The sequence below is a fragment of the Macaca fascicularis genome, chromosome 8, assembly GCF_037993035.2.
Source record: "Macaca fascicularis isolate 582-1 chromosome 8, T2T-MFA8v1.1".
Lineage (NCBI taxonomy): Eukaryota > Metazoa > Chordata > Mammalia > Primates > Cercopithecidae > Macaca > Macaca fascicularis.
In genome coordinates, this window is record NC_088382.1 from 12,524,354 (window position 1) to 12,546,459 (window position 22,106).

The following is a 22,106-nucleotide window of genomic DNA, read 5'->3' on the forward strand; positions in this document are numbered from 1 at the left end:
AAAAAGTACAGATTGTACAGGTTTCCAGGGCAGATGCTTTTTAATGCAGTTCATAGGAAAGAGTCATCTGTTGTAAGGTTTTATTTTATTTTATTTTATTTTTGAGACAGAGTCTCACTCTGTCACCCAGGCTGGAGTGCAGTGGCATCATCTCAGCTCACTGCAACCTCCACCTCCTGGATTCAAGTGATTCTCCTGCCTTAGTCTCCTGAGTAGCTGGGACTACAGACATGCACCACCATGCCCAGCTAAGTTTTTGGTTTGTTTTTAGTGGAGATGGGGTTTTACCATGTTGGCCAGGGTGGTCTTGAACTCCTGGCCTCAAGTGATCCACCTGCCTCTGCCTCCCAAAATGCTGGGATTACAGGTGTGAGCCATTGTGTCCAGCCTTAAGATTTTGCTATTAAGCAAAAGGGTCACCTACATGTGTATTAGAAGACATGTTATATCCCCATTTACAACAGAGCATTCCAAATGCCTACTGATTTCTGATTTTCTTTTTCTTTCTTTCTTTCTTTTTTTCTTTTTTTATAGAGACAGGGTCTCACTATGTTGCTTAGGCTGGTCTCAAACTTCCAGGCTCAAGTGATCCTCCCACCTCAGCCTCCTAACGTGCTGGGATTACAGGCTTGGGCCACCATGCCTGGTCACCTATTGGGTTTTAGTGACCTGGCAGGATACCTGGATTTCTCGAGCTTTTCCAGTAAAGAAGCAGCGGTTAGATCCCAAAAGTCATGAAAATTCCAGTTGTGGCTTAGAAACTAAGATTTACCAAAGTCCACTTTGGGAGGCTCCCTTCCTCCCTAATACACACACACACACACACACACACACACACACACACACACCCTGCGGATAATTTATCCTGTAATTACAGGGATAGACTAATTTTGTCTGCATTCACTTGATGAGAGTTTTGACAGCGGTGACTTCTGCCTCATAATAACTATAGACAGAAGCGTTAACTCCCAAGTCTTAAAAGAGTAGTTAGGTCTATGATGCAACTGTTTCCAGCCACAGCGGTGCTCTGTAGTGAAACCAACCCTCGTTGAGACTACCTGTTCCCACTCAGGGGTCTGATGGAAATCCCACTGTGTTATTTTGTGTGTTCCTTGCCTCCCAGAGGCACAACAACAGATCAACAGGAGCAGTCACCCCCTGCCCTCATTCAGGCCCTGTGATTTGCTTTCTCACTAGAAATTTTCATTTTTAGTGTATCAAATATTCCAAGCATGCAATGAAGTTCAGATAATAATTTAACTGACCTGGTGTTCCCTGAGATTTTTCAAATATTAACATTTTGCCATTTGCCTCAGAATTTTTAAAAATAAACTATTACTGCTACTGTGGAAGATCCCTCCCTATCCAATTCCCATTTCAACCTCCCATTGCTACCCAGAGCAATCACTGTCTTGAAGTTGATGAGTACTATTTACATTTTATTACATGCTCCATAAAATCTGTATGTATCCTTACATGTTTTTAATCTGTATACAAATGGCATCACACTTTACTTGAGCCTTTTAAAAGTAAATTACTTTTAATACTCAGCATTTTAAGATATTCTTTCATATTGCTACCCTAAAATCCAGTTCATTTTTTTTGACTGCTATAAAGCATCCCACTAAAAGACTATACCACAATGTGTTCATTCTTTTGTTGAAGCACAGTTTAACAGTTTACAAGATTATTTGCTATTTGTAACGTTGTGAACACCTTTCTCCACTTATAAGAGTTTCTCTTGCTCTGTACTGCACAGTGTGGTAGCCACTAGTTTAAAATGTGGTTAGTCAGAATTGCAATGTGTGTAAATATAAAATGCATGCCACATTTTAAAGACTTAGAATGAAAAAAATATATGGAATATCTCATTAATAATTGATATAGGTTATACTGATTACAGATTAAAATGACAATATTTTGAATACATGATGTTAAAATATATTACTAAAATTATTTTTTCCCATTTATTTTATATTTTTTAAATGTGGCTACTAGAAAATTTTAAATTATATATATGACTTGCATTATAATTCTACCGGACAAGGCTGGTCAAGACCAACCAGTAACTGATTGCCCACATGCCAGCCATCTGTTTTTGTAAATAAAGCTTTATTAGAAAACATGCCACTAATTTCTTTTTTTTTTTTTTTTTTTTTTGAGACAGAGTCTCGCTTTGTCGCCCAGGCTGGGGTGCAGTGGCCGGATCTCAGCTCACTGCAAGCTCCGCCTCCCAGGTTTACGCCATTCTCCTGCCTCAGCCTCCCAAGTAGCTGGGACTACAGGCGTCCGCCACCTCACCCGGCTAGTTTTTTGTATTTTTTAGTAGAGACGGGGTTTCACCGTGTTAGCCAGGATGGTCTCGATCTCCTGACCTCGTGATTCGCCCGTCTCAGCCTCCCAAAGTGCTGGGATTACAGGCTTGAGCCACCGCGCCTGGCCTCATGCCACTAATTTCTATGGTGGCTTTCCAGCTACAACAGCAGAGTTCTGTAGTTGCAACAGAGTCCTTATGGTTCATGAGCCTAAAATATTTACCATCTGGCCCTTTAAGGAAAAGGTTGTTGACTCATATTCTAGAGCAGTAATTTTTAACCTTTTTTAAAAACCATGACCAACAGTAAGAAATATATTTAATATCATGACCCAACAAACACACACATCTGAAACAAAAGTTTTACAAAACGAAGTTTCACAAATCCTTTCTATATATTTTCATATTTTCTGTTCTGTTCTATTTTGTTAAAATAAACTGCTGGTCAATAAACTGCTAGTGACCCACTCAAGTGACTTAGCCATTCATTCATTCCTAGTTATTTAAGTGACATTGCTCAAGAATATATATACCCCAAAACAGAGTGATTGGATTATGGGAATGTGTGTATTTAACCTCGCAAGATTCATCACATTGTCGTCCTTTGTGGGAGCTTACCAATCTACAGTCTCACAAACAGTGTGAGAGAGTTCCTAGTTCCCTAGATGTTTAACAAAATCTGATGTTGCCCGTCCGATCTGATGGGTATGAAATGAAATCCTGTTTTATTTATAATCTGATCATTCATAAATTTAATCATCTTTTCATGTGTTGAGTGGCCTTTCATGTTTCATTTGTGAGTTGCCTGTTCATTTCCACTTTAAATATGGGGTCATTTGTCTGTTTCTTAGATTTATAGGCACTCTTTTTCTATTCTGCATACCAATACTTTATTAGTTATGTGGGTTGCAAAGATGTGAGTTGGCCACTCCAAGGTTTGTTTTTTTTTGTTTTGGTTTGGTTTTTTTCACTTTTTAACGGTGCCTTTTATGTTATCAGGCAGAAGTTTTAAGTTTTAAAGTAGTCAGATTTATCTTTTTCTTTATATTGCTGTTTTTAGCCCTTATTTTAAAAGTTATTTCCTACCCCAAGTTCATAAAGTTTTCTCTGTTATTTTTTCTGATGAATTTAAAATTTAATGGGTGTTTCTTTTCTGTTGAAAATTCATGTTTCTCTATGGTATGAGATATGGCTCTACTTTCTTTCTTCACATCATAAATAGCTGGTGTGAGTACCATGAATTGACTTGTTAATCCTCCAGTCTGTTTCTTGGGTCTCTGTCTTGAAAATGTTGGTCCTAGGTTTATCAGAACCAGATCTTTACTGATCTCACTTATACAGCAACTGGTCCTTGATGGTTTTATAGGCAAGTTTTTGCAATCTTCCAGAGAACACATAATGCTTATCTTATAAAAATTACGTGAGATAAGGCCCGGTGCGGTGGCTCACGCCTGTAATCCCAGCGCTTTGGGAGGTGTAAGCTGGCGGATCACGATGTCAAGAGATCGAGACCATCCTGGCTAACATAGTGAAACTCCGTCTCTACTGAAAATACAAAAAATTAGCTGGGCGCGGTGGCGGGCGCCTGTAGTCCCAGCTATTCGGGAGACTGAGGTAGGAGAATGGTGTGAACCCAGGAGACGGAGCTTGCAGTGAGCTGAGATCCGGCCACTGCACTCCAGCCTGGGCAACAGAGTGAGACTCCATCTCAAAAAAAAAAAAGAAAAACCTACATGAGATAATTGAAAAAGTGAAAGTTACTCAATTCATTTTATAATTCTTTTTTTTTTTTTTTTTTTAGACACAGTTTCACTCTGTCACCCAGGCTGGAGTGCAGTGGCTCCATCTTGGCTCACTGCAACCTCCGCCTCCCGGGTTCAAGCGATTCTACTGCCTCAGTCTCCTGAGTAGCTGGGATTACAGGCACACACCACTATGCCCGGCTAAGTTTTTGTATGATTAGTAGAGATGGGGTTGGCCTGTTGAGCAGGCTGGTCTTGAACTCCTGCCGCCCAAATGATCTACCCGCCTTTGCCTCCCAAAGTGCTGGGATTACAGGAGGAAGCCACCGCACCCAGCTGTCATTTTATAATTCTAATTTAACCTTTATGTCCAAATTGGACAAGGACAGGACAAGAAAGAAAAATTATGGGCTAGCCTCTATTTGAATGTAAATGTAAAAATCCTAAACTAAATATTAATAAAACTGAATCCAGCAATGTGTAGTAAAATAAGTTCATACAACATGTGCAAGCATGGCTTAATTAAGAAAAGCTATTAACATAACTCATCACATTCACAGAGTAAAGGAGAAACATGATACAATTTTTTCCCCATAGATGTAGAAAAGACATTTCATAAACCCTAATAGCCAAAAATGATTTTGAAATACAAAACCTTAGAAAACTTGAAATAGACATAAACATCCTTAGCCTGATAAAGAACGTCTACTGAAACCTATAGTAAACATACACTTAGTATTGAAGTATCCCTTGTACTGCCTGTGTGTGGCATTCCCTCTGTATCTGGCACCTGAGAAGTGTTCTTTCTTTTAATCGTGGCTGTTACTTTAAATAAGTGTGTGTGTGTGTGTGTGTGTGTGTGTGTGTGTGTGTGCATATGTATATGAATATATATGCTCATACATACACATATCTATGTATTTTTTCGTTTTGTCTATTTACATCCATTTCATGAAGTTTGTGGAGTGGGAAGCTGGGCCAGCTCCGTAGCCATGGTGCTGGAGTTTCTCCCTTAGTGATTTTCTGGGCCTGAAGACCAAGAAACTCTAGAGACCACTTTGGAGGGGGCAACGTAGTGGGATAACCACAGAGCTGACTTCTCTCCTAGACTGAGGAGTTGTTATGCATGACTTCATATCCTGGCTTCCCTTGGAGAAAACTATTAGTGGTAGATCTGATGTGGATATAAGAATATTGTATGAAACTGTCTTTGATTTTATTTTGCCAGCAGGTTAGATAAAGATCAGCTACTGCCATAGCATTTCCTAAGGAACTGATATTTCCAAGATTCCCACAGTGACACTGAGATACAAAGGTGAAGATTAGTTGTAACGTTGCCATCGTAACGTTGCCGTCACTGTCACACTTTATTTGACAGCTTTAACACATTTTTAAAATGCAATTCTAAGGATTGGGAGTGGGGAGAAGGACGTGTTTTCTAAGGAGCACTTTTTGTGGTAACAAACAAACTTTAAACCCTCCTGTTAGTAAACAAGGGATTCCTGTGCCTATGAAAATTAAAACAAGGCCTGGCAATGTTGAACACAAAGAACAGCCAATAAATTCTTGACTGTAAGGTCATGTGCATGAAATAAGGCCATTCTGATGTCAAATCAATACTGTATTGTATATTTCCCATAGCAGATATTGAGATATGGATCTGCTGTAGTAGGAACAGGAATGTCATCAGGAAATATCAGTTCAGACAAATGTGGGTTTCCACCAACAGGGAAAGAGCTGGACCTGGTGTGATCTGTCTCCCTTCTTGATGAAAGTATCAGATCAGAAATGAATATTCATGTGGCCCTTGGAAAGTGAGAAGGAGAAATCAATAAGCTAAACGTCCAACCTAATAATAGAACTGTTTTCTCCAATGCGAGTGTTTTTCTCTTGAAGTTGGTATTTCTGTCCTTGATCTGTCGGTGATGCTATTTAGAGATGCAACAAAAGATTTCATAGAAAAGCAAAGGTTGGTTCCATTGTTCTGGAATAAGGGTTATGTCAACTTGGTTCTATCTAAGCATGTCACTGGAAGTCTGGTTCACATTTAAAGTTTTCCTTAATTCCAAGAAACAACCTAGACCCTTTGAAGCTTTAGCAAAAGAGTACCAGGTAAAAAAAGAAATCCCACTTGTAAAGGCCTAGTTTGCAATTCATTTGTCCTGGCATCTTGCAAAAACAACCCAATCTCTGTATATCTCTATACATTGGTGTGTATGATAATATCTTGATTTTTCTTTGTAGAGATTTTACACAGGATATAATAGGTGACAGAAATGTTTTGGCAGATGGGGTCAGAATGTGAAGGCAATTCCATCCATATAAGAATTTTGGTGCTTGTTTAAATTTAATAGACTCGCTTCTCCTAACCTCTCAGGAGTCTCAGGAAGTCTCCTGCCATTCTTGCACATAAGGACTCAGAAGAGAACCTCTACCTTCTCCCCAAAACCTTTTTTTTTTTTTTAAATAAACTTGCTGACATTGGCCAGTTTCAAGAGCATGGTAGATTCATGATCCATCAGCCTGGTTTCTGAATGGAAACTGAATGAGTTATTTGTATTGTTTGTTCCTACCTTTTCCAGGCACCTTTTAAAAATGAACAAGAGCAGCTCTGATTTGGAAAAAGTGAGCCAGGGCTCTGCAGAGAGCCTCAGTCCATCCTTCAGGGGTGTCCACGTCAGCTTCACCACCGGCTCCACGGACAGCCTGGCCTCAGACTCCAGGACCTGCAGCGATGGAGGTAACAAACTTGACCTTGACGGAGAGGCTTAGATTCTCCTGGACCTTCCAGACCAGTCGTGGGTTACTTGCAGGATTTGGAAGGGCTGAGCAAGGACTACTGTCTTGGTCCTGCTTTCTCAATGAAGCAGACTCTTCCAGGGAGCTGTTGAGGTAAATTATCTACTGAATATATGGCAAGCCAACCCATCCATATTGCCCTCTCCAAATTATAAGTGTGTGGATGTGGCAACATGGTGGGAGGAAGATGAGGTTGAAAGGCTCCTGTTCGCTTGGGTAATGAGCCATAATGAGCCATCTATGTACAGGCCTGCTTTCTACTTCTGTCCTCAGGATTAGTCCTAAACCACACATTTCTCTCTCTCTCTCTCTCTCTCTCTCTCTCTCTCTCTCTTTTGCATCTACATGTGCATGCACGCAGATGTTTGCATAATGTTTGCTGAATTAAGCATGAAGACTTCATTAGGCTACCATCTAGTCTGCTTTTTGGATTAAGCTCTAAAGCCTATGGGGGGGTCTGTCCTCCATCGGGCATATCCCTAAAAAAGAACTCTTGCTTTTCCATAGTTGTGGCCTGGATGGGTCATATTTAAACCCTCTCACCCTTTCAGCATTCTTTGTGTATGTGTCCTCTCCTGTGTTTCTCTCAGGCATGCGTTAGCATGTTGGATTTAGACTTGTACTCACATGGCTTCCTTTTTCACTTCTATGAAAGTATTTCTTCTCAGTAGGCAATGACACAGTGGAGGGTTCTATTGCAAATTTACTGTCAGCAACATTTTTCCGCCTAAACAATAGGTACTGCCTGAGACAAAAGTGTGTGTTATAAGCAGTCTGTGGTGTGTTCTGAGGAGAAACCTCTGACAGTTCTTACTTAAAAACAGGAAATATCTTAGTCTTGATTTGGGAGGAATGTAGCAACAACAGATTTTCTTTTTCTGTAGATTTTTCTAGGCTCTTATCTTCTTCCTTTTCCCAGCCCATTGTCCAACAAATTCAACAGGCAGATTATTCCATAGAGCGCACGGCATCTCGACCATGAGCCCGTGTGCTGGTCAGCTCTGATCCACTCTCTTGGGGATTGTAACCACTTCTGGGGAGTGATCTACAATGAACCATCAGCCACCAGCCAGCGGGTGTCAGGCGAACTGGACTTCATGGCTTCACCACTTTGTTTCTCAAAACCAGTAAATCATGATGTCTGCTCGCAGGGTTCCTAAGAACTAACTAGGAAAGATAGGGTTAAAACACATGGCACATGGGTGGATGGGATACGGTAGGAAATTGGGCAGCCCAGAACATGAGTGCTTCTTGTAAAGGCTTCCAGAAGAGAGAGAAATCGATGAAGGCTGATGGAGGGTTTAGGGAAGACTTTATGAGAACATGGGACTTAGAGATCATATCTGAAATGTGGCCAGAACTGGGGAGATAGCGGGTGAGGAGGAGAGGGCTTTAGAGGTTCAGAAAACAATAAAAGAGAAACAAAGCCGCAGGGATGGCAGTGCACGTGGGAGAAGGATGAGACCAGTCTGACGCGCTTCAATAGACACTGGCAAGGGGAAATGGGACATGAGCTTGGTGGGAAGCAGGGGCTGAATTGTACATGACTCTCACAGCAATCTGTGCAGATGGGAGACAGAGAGCTGCTGGAGGTTTGTGACTTCAATGCTGGAGGTTTGTGAGTTCAATGGGGAAACCTCTTCAGACATTTTCTCATGTTCATTTCTGAATAACATGAATTAAAATGAATGCATTGCCATGGTATTCCTTTATCACAAGCTAGTTGTTCAGTGGAAATGCACTTCAAAACTTGGACTCCCAGGTCAACAAGAAGATATGTACCTTGTCACTGAACTCTGGCCCCTGAGAGCCAACCTTTCTATCTTCTGCCCCTGGGCATGGCTCTGTACCCGGAACCATGTTTTGAAACTGGCAAAAGACCAAAGGCATGACATTCTCTCTCTCTCTCTCTCTCTTTTCTTTTTGATGTCTTTTAAACATTAATCATTAATCTGGAGAATATACAGAACTACTGGTCATGTAATATGAGAAATCCTTCATTCACTTCTCACCGCTTACCAAGGCAGCTTAGATCTGTTATTGCACAATTATCTTCCAGTCCCATGGGTCCTTAACTCACTTTTATCTTGTAACTGAAATATTTATCCATTGCAACTTTAGTTACTATTTGGCATGTAGCACCTAAGCTGAGAGATTAGATCCAAATAGAAGCAGAAGCAGTTCACACTGAAGTTCTTTGAAACTTGCATGTAGTGTCTGCCTTTCTAATATTATACATTAAGCCAAAAGATACCATTAGACTCTACATTTATTTTGTCAGTAAGAATCCACTAGTGAAAACTTTGTGTTTCATTGACTTTTTCCATCCACAGTATAGGCTGCCCTGAATGAGTGGAGGAAAACGTCATTACAGGGCATATCATGATAGTAGTTTGTGTAAACTTCTTGGAAATGTAATAGCGTTAATGGCTAAAGTTAGTGATTCAGGTTTTATGGCGGGAGGGGCAAAGGAGTGGAGGGTGGGGGTGGTGGCAGGGCGGGGAAGGTTTTAGTTGTATAAGGAAAACCTAATCGAAATCTCTATCTTTGTTACATTTTTAAAACAGGTATTTATTCTAAATGTTTCAGTGGCAAAATGCCACTTTTGTATCAATGTTAATTTTGCCTCTTTATACTTGTATCAGGGTTAATGGCTAAAGTTAGTGATTCAAGTTTTATGGGGGGGGATGGTTTTAGTTGTGTAAGGAAAACCTAATCAAAATCTCTAACTTTGTTACATTTTTAAAACAGGTGTTTGTTCTAAATGTTACAGTGGCAAAATGCCACTTTTGTATCAATGTTAATTTCACCTCTTTATACTTGTATCAGATTTCATATTCCTCCAGTGCATCTGTTATCCCATTTGTCCAAGTCAATTGAACAGCCAGTCAACTCAGTGCAAGGAAAATTTGTCGAAGCAGTTGTTTGGTTTATGCTTGGTTTAGGAGGGACAGACTGCATGTGTCAGGACAGATCCATGAAGGCTGCCAAGGGGAAGGTTTTTGTAGGGAATGGATGGTTGGATGTGTGAGGGAAATGATGATCAGAAATGGTCATCAGGAGACCCTTCTGCTTTAAGTGGTTACTTGTAAATATGCAAACCTAATGTCTCATTGAGATAATTTCCCTCTTTGATGTAGGATAACATTAAAATTCAGTTCAACAGTTCAGCAAACATTTCTGAATGCCAGGAGATTAGAGGAGATTAGAGAGTTCTCTGTTGAACTGAAACCATTGGCACCAGCAATAGATAAGAGGTCTGAAAATACAGTTCATATAGATATTCTCACTTGCATGAATACATGAACCAGGGCAGTGACATCATTCTTATTTTTATAGCTGGCAAACCAGAGATACAGAACACTAATTAAATATATTGACGGTAGTCAGCTGGTTTTTCTCACTAAGCTGACTACTACTGGCAAATTTTTTAAAAATGTATATTAATTCAGTCATTCATTTGACAGATACTGTTGAGTGTAAACTCTGTGCTGGGTACAATTTTAGATGCTGAAGTTTCAGTAATGGAAATAATTCCCAGTCCCTTCAAGGGGCTTACATTCTGGTAGGGAGAGATAGACAATAAGAAAGATAAGATGTAAAGTAGCTACTGGTCAGAGGGGCAGTGAGTGCTGGGAGAAAAATCAAGCCAGGAACAGGGTGGGGAGGGATAGGAGTGCCCCAAAGGAAAAAAACATTTATTTTTAAAAAAATTTTCTGTGGCCTAAGCCATAATATCACTGAAGTGAAGCTTCAACCTAACTTAAACCTTCCTCATTAAACTGAATTTTAAATCATATATTATTGCTCCAATAAAGTTAATACATTTCTTATAAAAATTCAAACAATGGAGAAAGGTTAAAATGAAAAGTCAGTTTTCTGACACCCCGTCCCAGCTCCTACCATCACTTTTAAGATTGTTTTCTGTATCATCCCAAAAATGTGTATCCATATGTCAAATATAAAATTCAGTTCTACACATGTTTGCACTTCACATATCTTGAGGCCTTTCAAATCAGAACCCCTAGAACTGCCTCGTTTTTCAAAATTGCTGCTTATTTTTTCATTGTATGAATTGGTTATAAATCCCTCTCTTGCTGATGCATGTCTAGGCTGATTTTTGCAAGACTTACAGTAAGACTCTGTGTCATACATTCGCATGATTTGGTGAGCAAATCTATAAGATAAATCCTTAGAAGAAATGGAACTGACATATCAAACTGTATGTGTATTTTAAATAGATATTACCAAAGTATCCTCTAAAAATGTCAATGTACTTTCCATCACAGCATCTGAAAAGTGCTTTTTTTTTTTTTTTTTTTTTTTCTGACAGAGTCTTGCTGTGTTGCCCAGGCTGGAGTGGCACAATCTCTGCTCACTGCAAGCCCCACCTTCAGGGTTCAAACAATTCTCCTGCCTCAGCAGCTAGGACTGCAGGCGTGCCAGCATGCCTGGCTAATTTTTGTATTTTTAGTAGAGACGGAATTTCATCATGTTGGCCAGGTTGGTCTCAAACTCCTGACCTCAAGTGATCTGCTCACCTCGGCCTCCCAAAGTGCTGGGATTACAGGCATGAGCCACTGCGCCCGGCATGGAAAGTGCTTTGAATTAACTTTTAATTTTACTAACTCGGAAGAAAACCCTTAATGATTATGTTATAACAGGAGATTGAAAGATCACAATTCCAGGACCACATGTGAGCTGTAGGCAGGGCATTCGAGGTACCGAGAGCCTGTTTTCCAAAGTGAGGCAGAGCTTTCTCTTCTTTCGCATGTAAATCACATTCACATCTTGATTATTGTTTCCTGGGATGATTAAGTGGTCTGGAGAGACTCCTCACAAATGCCACATTTTCCATCCAGTTGTAAAATGCTAATAACCTGCTTCCAGTTTCAGAACACGTTTAGTTTCTTGAAAAAAGCAAAGGTTTCTTTTAAAGAAATGCTTTTGTGTGTGTGTGTGTGTGAGATAGAGTCTCACTCAGTCACCAAGGCTGGAGTGCAGTGGTGCAATCTCAGCTCACTGCAACCTCCACTTCCAAGCTCAAGTGATTCTTTGCCTCAGCCTCCTGAGTAGCTGGGATTACAGGCGCACACACCACTATACCCAGCTAATTTTTGTATTTTTAGTAGAAATGGGGTTTCACCATGTTGGCCAGGCTGTTCTCAAACTCCTGACCTCAGGTGATCTGCCTGCCTCAGCTCCCCAAAATACCGGGATTGCAGGCGTGAGTCACCGAGCCCGGCCTGCTTTGCTTTTTGTTTTTGTTTTTTTTCTATATTTAATGTTGAGCCTGCTCTGATTGTGGAACCAAATAAGAGGTTGCAACACTTGCCTTCAGAGGAACAAGTCCATGTAAAGCCAAAGCATCCCTCGGCCCCACCCTTCATACTCTCTGATGCAGGAATAGTTAATTGGGGTTGGCAGAAACCTGCATGACAGCCACTTCCTGGGTGATATTGGAAGGTGCCCGTGCAGATGGCTTTAGTTTTCGCACCTCTCACGTGAGGGAATTGCACTAGGGCCACAGGGCACAGGGTATGGCTGAAGTTTTCTCCATCCATATTCCACTTGCTTTACCTTACTTAAAGTTGGAGAATGGTCAAACACAAAAGCTAAAGGTTTGGGGAAACTTAGTTGGGACACTGCTCTTTGCCTCTGCATTTGTTCTGACGCAGCTGCTATCAGACAGCAGAGCTGTGCGCAGAAAGAGCCAAAACGGGACTGACCACTTCCTCTGTCAACTCAGCTCTCATTTTGGCTGCAGAGAATAATGAAAGTGCCTATTAAAACCCAGCGAGAAGAGAGGACTCTATAATAAGGAAAACCTCAGAGTACCATTTTGAACTTCTGGCCTGCATTTCTGCAGAGAGGTTAAGCTGTTCTTCCCAACCACTGAAATCCTGATTTCTCGTCTCTGCTTTCTAAATATAATGACACCAAACTAGTGCACCTTCCCTTGGTCTTTTTAAGATCCCATCCAGTGCAGCATACGTGATACGTAGTTTCCCACTAGAAACGCTTTCTCTTCCCTGAAGCACATTCACTAAAGGCATGGAGCATGTTGTACTGTATAGCCAGGAACTTCCTTTATATGCAGAATTGGAAATTGGAAGGAAAATTTAGGACCTGGGGTTCGGAGCCCTCTGGCCCAATTAGCATGCAAAATTATTAAAAACCTACAAATGAGGCAACTGAGACATAGGCCAAGGTCCCAGAAAAATGTTCTCCCCTCTTACCCATTTTACACCCTTAATTGTAAGGCAGAATTTGGAAACAGCAGTCCAACACCAGCATCAAACCAGGATGTGTTTGAATTAGTCTCATGTCCCATGGGACATCCAAGAATATGGGCTGTTGGCTAAAGTTGTGGATGGATTTTTTAGGCAGACTTTTCTGAACCAGTGGTTTGCCTGTGAATTTGGAACTACTTTAGGTGTCAGGGTGTTTTTGTTCCGTGTTCTTTCCGGCTTTCCTAATCCAGAATGTGGCAGCTGCTGCAGACAGTAAGAACATAGCTGCTGTGTTGCCTAAGGCCGTGTTTATGGAGAGATAGTTCCCCAGGTACGAGTCAAGATAATCAGCCAGAGGAGGTCTTTAGGAGTGCCTTCAGATTCCACAGAAGACAGCTACCATTTGCCATGTAGAGGAGAAATCAGTTTCATCTACAAGGGCTGCATGTTGGCATCTATTTCAAAGTATCCCCAAGAATATTAATACCTGAGAAACTATAGGATCCTCAGAGGCCTGGAGTGGCCTGGAGGTGGTGAGGCAGGGGTGGGGGGTTCCAAGAGTGAATTCTGACCTCTCATCAGCTGTAATTCCACACCTGGAGAGCTTTAAGGATCTGTAAGCTCAGAGGAAGGATGCATTAGGTTGGAATGTAGTATGCTTGTCATAGAACCAGGCACATCTTTTCTGAATACAAAAATCATAATAGGCCGGGCACAGTGGCTCACGCCTGGAATCCTGGCACTTCAGGAGGCCAAGGTGGGTGGATCACCTGAAGGTCAGGAGTTCAAGACCAGCCTGGCCAACATGTTGAAACCCTGTTTCCACTAAAAATATAAAAAATTAGCTGGGCATGATGGTGGGTGCTTGTAATCCCAGCTACTTGGGAGGCTGATGCAGGAGAATCACTTGAACCCGGGAGGCGGAGTTTGCAGTGAGCTAAGATCCCACCATTGCTCTCCAGCCTGGGCAACAAGAGCAACACTTCGTCAAAAAAAAAAAAAAATCGTAATATGTGTAGATAATGCCCAGTTATCCCTGCAAAGTCCACATTTCAGGGAGCTGTATTTCACCTGATGAGGTTTGTGTAGCTACATGCCTTTACTTCTGCTGGGCAAGGGCGTGGGTAGGGAATGTTTGGGTATGCAGTGCTAGCCCCTGATGAGTATGTGCATAATGCAGCAAGTACTGAGTTTGGTGCCCCAAACTCATAGCCATCTAAGAAATAAAGAAAAATTAATCAGCACGTGTGCTAATCCTTGAAGTCAAGCTTCCCTCCTAATACATAGTATCCCTTGTCAGATTTACCCAGTAAATGATAGGTAAGTAGTGAAAGGGTATAGATCTGATCAAAGTCACTGACTAACAGCTCCCACAGGAAAGCAAGAGAAAACAGAAGGAAGGAGAAAATCGCTTCCTTCCAGCTGCCTGAACACACGAAGGGTTTTTTGTGCTGAGACCTACCATACAGTCTAAAGCAGAACCTCTTGATTCTCTTTGGTCATCTAGGGAATTAGAAGTGTTACTGATTATGTTGCTAAAAGATCCCTGGTCTCCTCACAGATTGGAAAAATATACCAGTGGCAATTTGTGGGAACTAGAGATAGAAGGAAGAACAATTGAAGCAAGATAACGATCTGCCTAGAGCTATTTGATTTCAGGGGCAGCTTTGAGATAAAATGCATGTTTAGAGAGGTTGAAAATGGAGAGAGTAGCTGAAATTATAGACTATTAGCGCTGCAAGGGGCCTTCACAATGATGTCATTGGCCATTTTCTAAAGGAGGAAACTCAGGCGGGGCAGGCTGACAGCTGGGGAAGTGTTCACTCCACTGCTCATCCTCAAATTGGGGCAGAAGCAAAAAGGGGCATACTGGTGGCATCAGGAGAGCCTTGTAGTAAAGACGAGGAAGACAAAACCAATAGACATGGGGAGATAAGCCTAAGGTCTAAAGAAGAGACCAGCCAGGAAACCAATCTGTTATGAACCTCCCTGACCAACTGGACTGGGGATGGGAAGGAGTCCTGAACGTAGGCAGGTTGTCCTTGTCTCTGAGGGTACTGATGAAAGCATTGACCAGGGCTCTGATCACACCCCCCTCCCATCCCCCAGCCTCAGCTTCTGTCGTGTTGATGATAAATTGAGAATCAAACGCCTCGCTGGTGACGGTTTCTGCTGCCCAGAATGCAGAAAGGTCAGGAAGTGGATGTGTGCTCACGACTCCCTTTTCTCCTGCTCATCAGGCTGGGAGTTTGGTGGTTGAGGCTTACAGTCCTTTGAGAGCCCCATAAGTAGGTGGTCTTGCCCTCCCTTTTTTATCTAGGAGATGGCAAGTGATCCTCCTCCTCCTCTCAGCCTCTTCTGCTAGAGGGAGGAGGGAGAGGAAGTGAATCATCTGCCCTAGCCTCCGTTTGTCCCCGTTGCTTTCCTGGGGAGCGTGGGATGGGGAGACCTGTGGACTGCAGGGTTTCAGCACCTGCTGAAATCACTGCCATCTGGATCTTCCTTCCTCTGGCTTGCTATTTCTTGTGCATCCTCCATTCTGACTATTGAGGGGAAAATTCGTGGACATATAAAAGTGACTGGTCCAGACTGCACCATCACTGCTTGATTTATTATTAACTTTAGCCCTCCTGGAAGAGGTGTAAATCATTCACTCAGCCTTGCTGCCAGGGGCCCCGCCTGTCATTAGCAAATGGGAAGGACAACTCCCTATGATCTTGATGAACCACAGGGAAACAAAGATTGCTTACTGCAGATGGGAAAGTGGGCAAGGGGAGCTTAAGAAACACGGCGCTCCCCTCTTGAATTTCTTTTTCACTTGCGACAGTCTCACTCTGTAGCCCCGGTGGGAGTGTGGTGGCACAATCTCGGCTCACTGCAATTTCTGCCTCCTGGGTTCAAGCGATCCTCTCCCCTCAGCCTCCTGAGTAGCTGGGATTATAGGTGTGCACCACCACGCCCAGCTAATTTTTGTATCTTTTGTAGAGTTGGGGGTTCGCCATGTTGCCCAGGCTGGTCTCGAACTCCTGAGCTTAAGTGGTCCTCCCGCCTTGGCCTCCCAAAGTGCTGAGATTACAGGCATAAGCCACCGTGCCCAGTTCCTCTTGAGTTTATGATAGATGATAGAGCCCAGGAGGATATTGGTGCAGAGACCCCACAGTCTTGTTCAGCTGCCCAGCGCTTTTCTTTGCCTGAACCCATTGGTTCTCAGCTCCTGTGTTCAACAGGTTGCATGTGCTGAGTTTGTCCTCCTGTGAGCGTTGCATTCAAGGTTTTGCCCTGCCGTCGCTCACTAATGCAGCCTTGGTCACCGAGGCTGGGGCATGAATGTCAGCCCATGGCCATCCATCTTGCTCCCTAGAGAGACCCTCCTCCCTGTGCAGCAGCAGAAATAGGGAGACCCAGTCTTCATCTGAGCGGCTTGCAACTGGTGTTTGAGCCTCAGGGGTCTATTCTGCTCCCTCTTGGGTTAGAGAAAGCAGAGAAGGGCTCAGTGTGAGCTAGAAGGTTATTAACTGTTCAGGAGAAGCCCTGGAAATGTCCTGTGCACCTGAGTGCGGTGACACAAGACTCATAATTTGCTTCCTTTGGGGCCTTCTACCCCTTGTCTGCTCCTATGCATTTGTTCTGCCTTTTTGTTTGTTTGTTTTCTGGCCCCACTGCCAAGGTGTGGAAAGGCATACAGACACTCCATGCTCTGCCATTAGGGTGATGTGGCACGGAGAACTCAATGAGGGGTACACATCCTAAGTACGTATTTTCTTAGGGCTGCAACCCATTATTATCATTATTATTTTTAGATGAAGTTTCACTCTGTCACCCAGGCTGAAGTGTAGTGGCGCAATCTTGGCTCACTGCAACCTCCGTCTCCCAGGCTCAAGCGATTCTCCTGCCTCAGACTTCTTAGTAGCTGGGATTACAGGCACGCACCACCACGCCCAGCTAATTTTTGTATTTTTAGTAGATATGGGATTTCACCATGTTGGCCAGGCTGGTCTCAAACTCCTGACCTCAAGTGATCCATCCACCTCACCCTCCCAAAGTGCTGGCATTACAGGTGTGAGCCACCACACCCAGTCTGCAAGCCATATTTCTTTCATATTTTAACCCTCAAGATAATAGGATGCATTTTACAGACTATGAATATGATTTATTATTTCTTTTATCCCCCTAAAAGCTGTTATTAAAATAGCAGATAACACCTTAGAGCTGTCCTGAGAATATAGGAAATGAGTATTATTTCAGTTTGCCCTTGGCTCTAATAGTGTATATCTCATATATATATATACACACACACACATATATAAAAAAGTGTATATCTCATATATATATATATATAAACTTAAACTCTTCTTTCATTGTGAAGCCACTATTTTATATCTTGATGCCAAGAGTGAGGTCAGCCCTCACCTTTGTAGAGACTGGACCTTCATCTCACCATTCTGTGCGCTACCTAGAAAGGTTTTCTGACTGTCCCCATGCCCTGCAGACACCTGTGGCCCTGAGTGAGCCTTTGCCCAGGCAGACTCTTTATCCGTATGCACCACTCCGGAAACTGTGGGGCCTTGAAAAGACTCACTTTTCTTTAAGATCCATTTCCTTTTTCTAAAATCATGACCTTCCTGCTTTCTAAAATCTCTGTGGGCCTGCCTTACTCACTAAGCCAGCAGGGTATGCGTGAAATCTCCAGTGACTGCATACTAAAAAGGGAGAATTTTTTTTTTATCTTTTTATTTTATTTTATTTTTTTGAGATGGAGTCTCGCTCTTGTTTCCCAGGCTAGATTGCAATGATGCGATCTCAGCTCACAGCAACTTCCTCCTCCCGGGTTCAAGTGATTCTCCTGCCTCAGCCTCCTGAGTAGCTGGGATTACAGGCATCTGCCACCACACCTGGCTAGTTTTTGTATTTTTAATAGAGATGGGGGTTTCGCCATGTTGGCCAGGCTGGTCTCAAACTCCTGACCTCAGGTGATCTGCCCACCTCAGCCTCCTGGGATTGCAAGCATAAGCCACCATGCCCAGCCAAAAGGGAGAATTTTACCATTGGTCAATTACACCCTCTATAAACCTGACTGTTAAAAAATTCCACTGAAACCACACATGTTCAAGTTTGTTATTGCTGTTGCAGCATTGTTTGCAAAATATTGGAAACAATTTAAGTGTCCATCAAAAAGGGATGGTTAAATAAATTATGATACTTACATATGATGATATATTATGGTAAGACTGTTTAAAATAATTAAATAGATCTGAATATTTGATTAAAAAGTCTCTCCAAGATGTGAAAGAAAAGCATTATTCCAAACAGTAGCCGCTCTTTGCTCTTTTCTATGTAATTGTGTGTGTGTGTGTGTGTGTGTGTGTGTGTGTGTGTGTGTGTGCGCACATTTGTTTGAATTGTTGGAGGGATGTACGAAACACTACTGGCAGTGGTTTCCTCTGATAAGAGAGGCTGGGTGCTGAGGGACATGCTAGGAGGAAGACTTAATGGTCAATCTATACCTTTTTTGCATTTTCACTTTTTCCACTGTGCATATATTGTCTATTCGAGAAATAGAAAAGAAGTAAAATAAAATCAATTGCTTTGACCAAATAAATAAATAAAAGAAAAAAAGTCTGCAGGATCCTGGAATTGAGTGGCATTGCTTGGCCTGATGGTTTCTGTCTCTCCTCTTCAGGTCCCTCGTCTGAGCTGGCTCACTCGCCCACCAACAGTGGGAAGAAGCTCTTTGCTCCTGTTCCATTTCCTTCAGGCTCCACTGAGGATGTGTCCCCCAGTGGACCCCGGCAACCCCCTCCACTCCCCCAGAAAAAGATAGTGAGCCGGGCAGCCTCTTCGCCGGATGGCTTCTTCTGGACCCAAGGCTCCCCCAAGCCCCAAACAGCAAGCCCCAAACTGAATCTAAGCCACTCAGAAACCAACGTCCACGACGAGTCTCACTTTAGCTCTTCGTTGAGCCCCGGGAACCGCCACCATGCTGTCTTCTCCTCTTCTGATCCTCTGGAGAAAGCTTTCAAAGGCAGTGGCCACTGGGTTCCAGCAGCAGGGCTGGCGGGCAACACAGGTGGCTGTGGGAGCCCTGGCCTGCAGTGCAAAGGGACCCCATCCGCCTCGTCCTCCCAGCTGAGTGTGTCCAGTCAAGCCTCCACCGGGAGCACCCAGTTTCAGCTGCACGGTCTCCTAAGCAACATCAGCAGCAAGGAGGGCACCTACGCCAAGCTGGGGGGACTCTACACCCAGTCCCTGGCCCGCCTTGTAGCCAAATGTGAGGACCTCTTCATGGGCGGCCAGAAAAAAGAGCTCCACTTCAATGAGAATAACTGGTCACTCTTCAAGCTGACTTGTAACAAACCCTGCTGTGACTCGGGGGATGCCATTTATTACTGTGCCACCTGCTCTGAGGACCCCGGCAGCACCTATGCTGTGAAAGTAGGTACCACTCCCTCTTTCCATTCTGCTGTGCCACTGGCTGGTGCTGGCTTGGGCAGAACTGTGGCTTGAGCAAGTCATTTCTCCTGTCTGGGCATTAGGAGGGGAGTTGATTCCTAAGCATTCTTTTTTTTTTTTTTTTTTAAGATTTTTTTTCTTTTTTTTTTTTTAAGGAGTCTCACTTTGTTGCCCAGGCTGGAGTGCAGTGGCACAATCTTGGCTTACTGCAGCCTCTGCCTCCCACGTTAAAGCGATTCTCCTGCCTCAGCCTCCCGAGTAGCTGGGATTATCTGTGTGCACCACCATGCCCAGCTAATTTTTGTATATTTAGTAGAAATGGGGTTTCGTCATGTTGGCCAGGCTGGTCTTGAACTCCTGACCTCAGATGATCCACCCATCTTGGCCTCCCAAAATGCTGGGATTCCAGGTGTGAGCCACCACCCCTGACCCCTAAGCATTCTTTTAACACTTAGTGCTCAACAATTTCACTCTCTCTCTGCCCCAGGACATGGTGCAATGAGATTTGTAGTATCAATATAAGACACATTCTGTGCTTTAGCTGAATTAAGAAAACAGTTGCCTTTTAGTGCAACAGAGAGTTTATTCATGTATTGACCAGGTTTTTATTGAGTGTCTACTATATGCCAGGTACTTTGCCATAATCTGAGTATGTAGGGGTGAATATAAGCTTCCTTATAGAGCTATGATGTAGTGAGGGAGATGGATAATGAGGTCGTTCTTCTAATGTTAGATCCAGAAGGAGCATTCGACCTAGGAATCATCTTAAACAATAATAGTAATAATATCATTTGTGTGAGCCTTCACTCTACAACTAGACTCTTACCTCTAATCCTAACAGTAATCCTACAGGTTAGGTAGGTTTTACAGATGGGGGATCTGAGGCTTAAAGTAGTTAAGTAATTTGCCCATAGCTAGTTGGTGACTGAAAGGATTTGAGCTCTGGCGTGTTTGTCTCCAAAGCCTAAGTTATGTCCCTACCAGTTAAGATAAATGAAGCTCAGAGACATTAAGTGACTAGCTGAGGGCAGCACAGCTCTTTAACCTTTGATGCTGGTTCAGGCCTCTTGCTACCCGCACTGCGTTGCCCTGTCAGAGTGCAGCTCTGTGTGAACTAGTTGAGCCATTTGCACCCATTTGGGCCACTGGGGTCTCTACCATGAACTCCAGTCCTTCCTGTGGCCCTATTTCTCATCTTTTGCTGTTCCTTGATTACCTATTGAGACCCTGGCCCTTCTATAAATGTAGGCTTTTATTGGGAGTCAGGAGGGAGACCCTGAGCTGTTTTCTCTCATCCCCTGTCCTAAGACATCCTTTTTCTTCCAGTTAGAAAAGTGCGAAGAATAAGCTAATTTGAAATGGCCTTGGTGGGGCAGCTTGCTTACCAACAATTTTCTAAAATAATATTGCTAACATTTAAAAAATAACATTAAATGATATTTAAGTAATAATATTGCTACTATTAATAATATTATTCAGTATATATAAATAATATATAGTAATTATAATTAATAGTAGTAATACTAATGTTCATTATATATTTATAATTATTATTTATATGTACTGAATATTATCAATAGTAGTAGTAATAGTATTATTATAAATAATATGTACTGAATAATATTATTCAGTATCAAGAGAGAGCTGGCCTTTCTATTTGGAAGAGGAAAAAGCCTGGTGGAAGGGATTGAATCTCTCTTGCTCATGGGATAGAAAATGAGGTGATCCTTCTGCAAGAAGGAGCCCTTGGGACAAATGGTTTTGTTTTTACTTTTTTATTATTTATTTATTTATTTAGAGACAGAGTCTCGCTCTGTGCCCAGGCTGGAGTGTGTGGTGTGATCTTGGCTCACTGCAACCTCCACCACTCGGGTTCAAGCGATTTTCCTGCCTCAGACTCCTGAGTAACTGGGACTACAGGCGCCCCCCACCACGTCTGGCTAATTTTTGCACTTTCAGTAGAGATGGGGGTTTCACCATATTGGCCTGATTGGTCTTGAACTCCTGACCTTGTGATCTGCCTGCCTCGGCCTCCCAAAGTGCTGGGATTACAGGTGTGAGCCACCGTGCCCCGCCACAGTTTTGTTTTTCACATCCGTAAATAATTGTGCTGTGCAGCTTGGATTCTAGGGCCCCATATATTCATGCAGAATTAGCCGCATTCTCTAATAAACAACACAAAAGAAATTTAATTTTCCTTAAGAATGTTAAAAACAAGTGTTGCTCCTTATTTCATTAGCAATAGAAGCCACACAGAAACCAAAAGATAAGCCTTAGCCCTCTAAACAAGAGCTGCAGGGGTTTCCTATTTGAATTTGCTGGAGACTGGTAGCTCAAGGACCATCTCTGTGCCACGTGAAAAAGGAAATTTGGAGACTAGCATCCAATATGCAGAGGATGGTAATTCTTGGAACGAGGTTACCAGGAACAGTATCAATTTGCAAATGTGCCTGGCCTGGTCACTGGGGGGTGGGCCGTGGGGGCCCTGGAGCATCATCTCGCACGGGCAGCTGTTCCACTTCATTAGCTCTCCAGTCTAGACGAAATACAGTCATCTGGGGATCCGCA

At 42.8% G+C, this 22,106-nt stretch overlaps 1 protein-coding gene across 2 annotated transcripts in view; it reads left to right on the forward strand.

Moving 5' to 3' along the window:
* PRAG1 (PEAK1 related, kinase-activating pseudokinase 1) overlaps nucleotides 1-22,106 on the forward strand; it is a 66,202-nt gene that overhangs the window by 36,691 nt on the left and 7,405 nt on the right. For both annotated transcript variants that reach the window (XM_073999959.1, XM_005562626.5), the window contains 2 exons: nucleotides 6,639-6,796; nucleotides 18,769-19,520. In XM_073999959.1, the coding sequence (XP_073856060.1) occupies nucleotides 6,639-6,796; nucleotides 18,769-19,520 (910 nt within the window). The remainder of the gene's footprint in view (nucleotides 1-6,638; nucleotides 6,797-18,768; nucleotides 19,521-22,106) is intronic.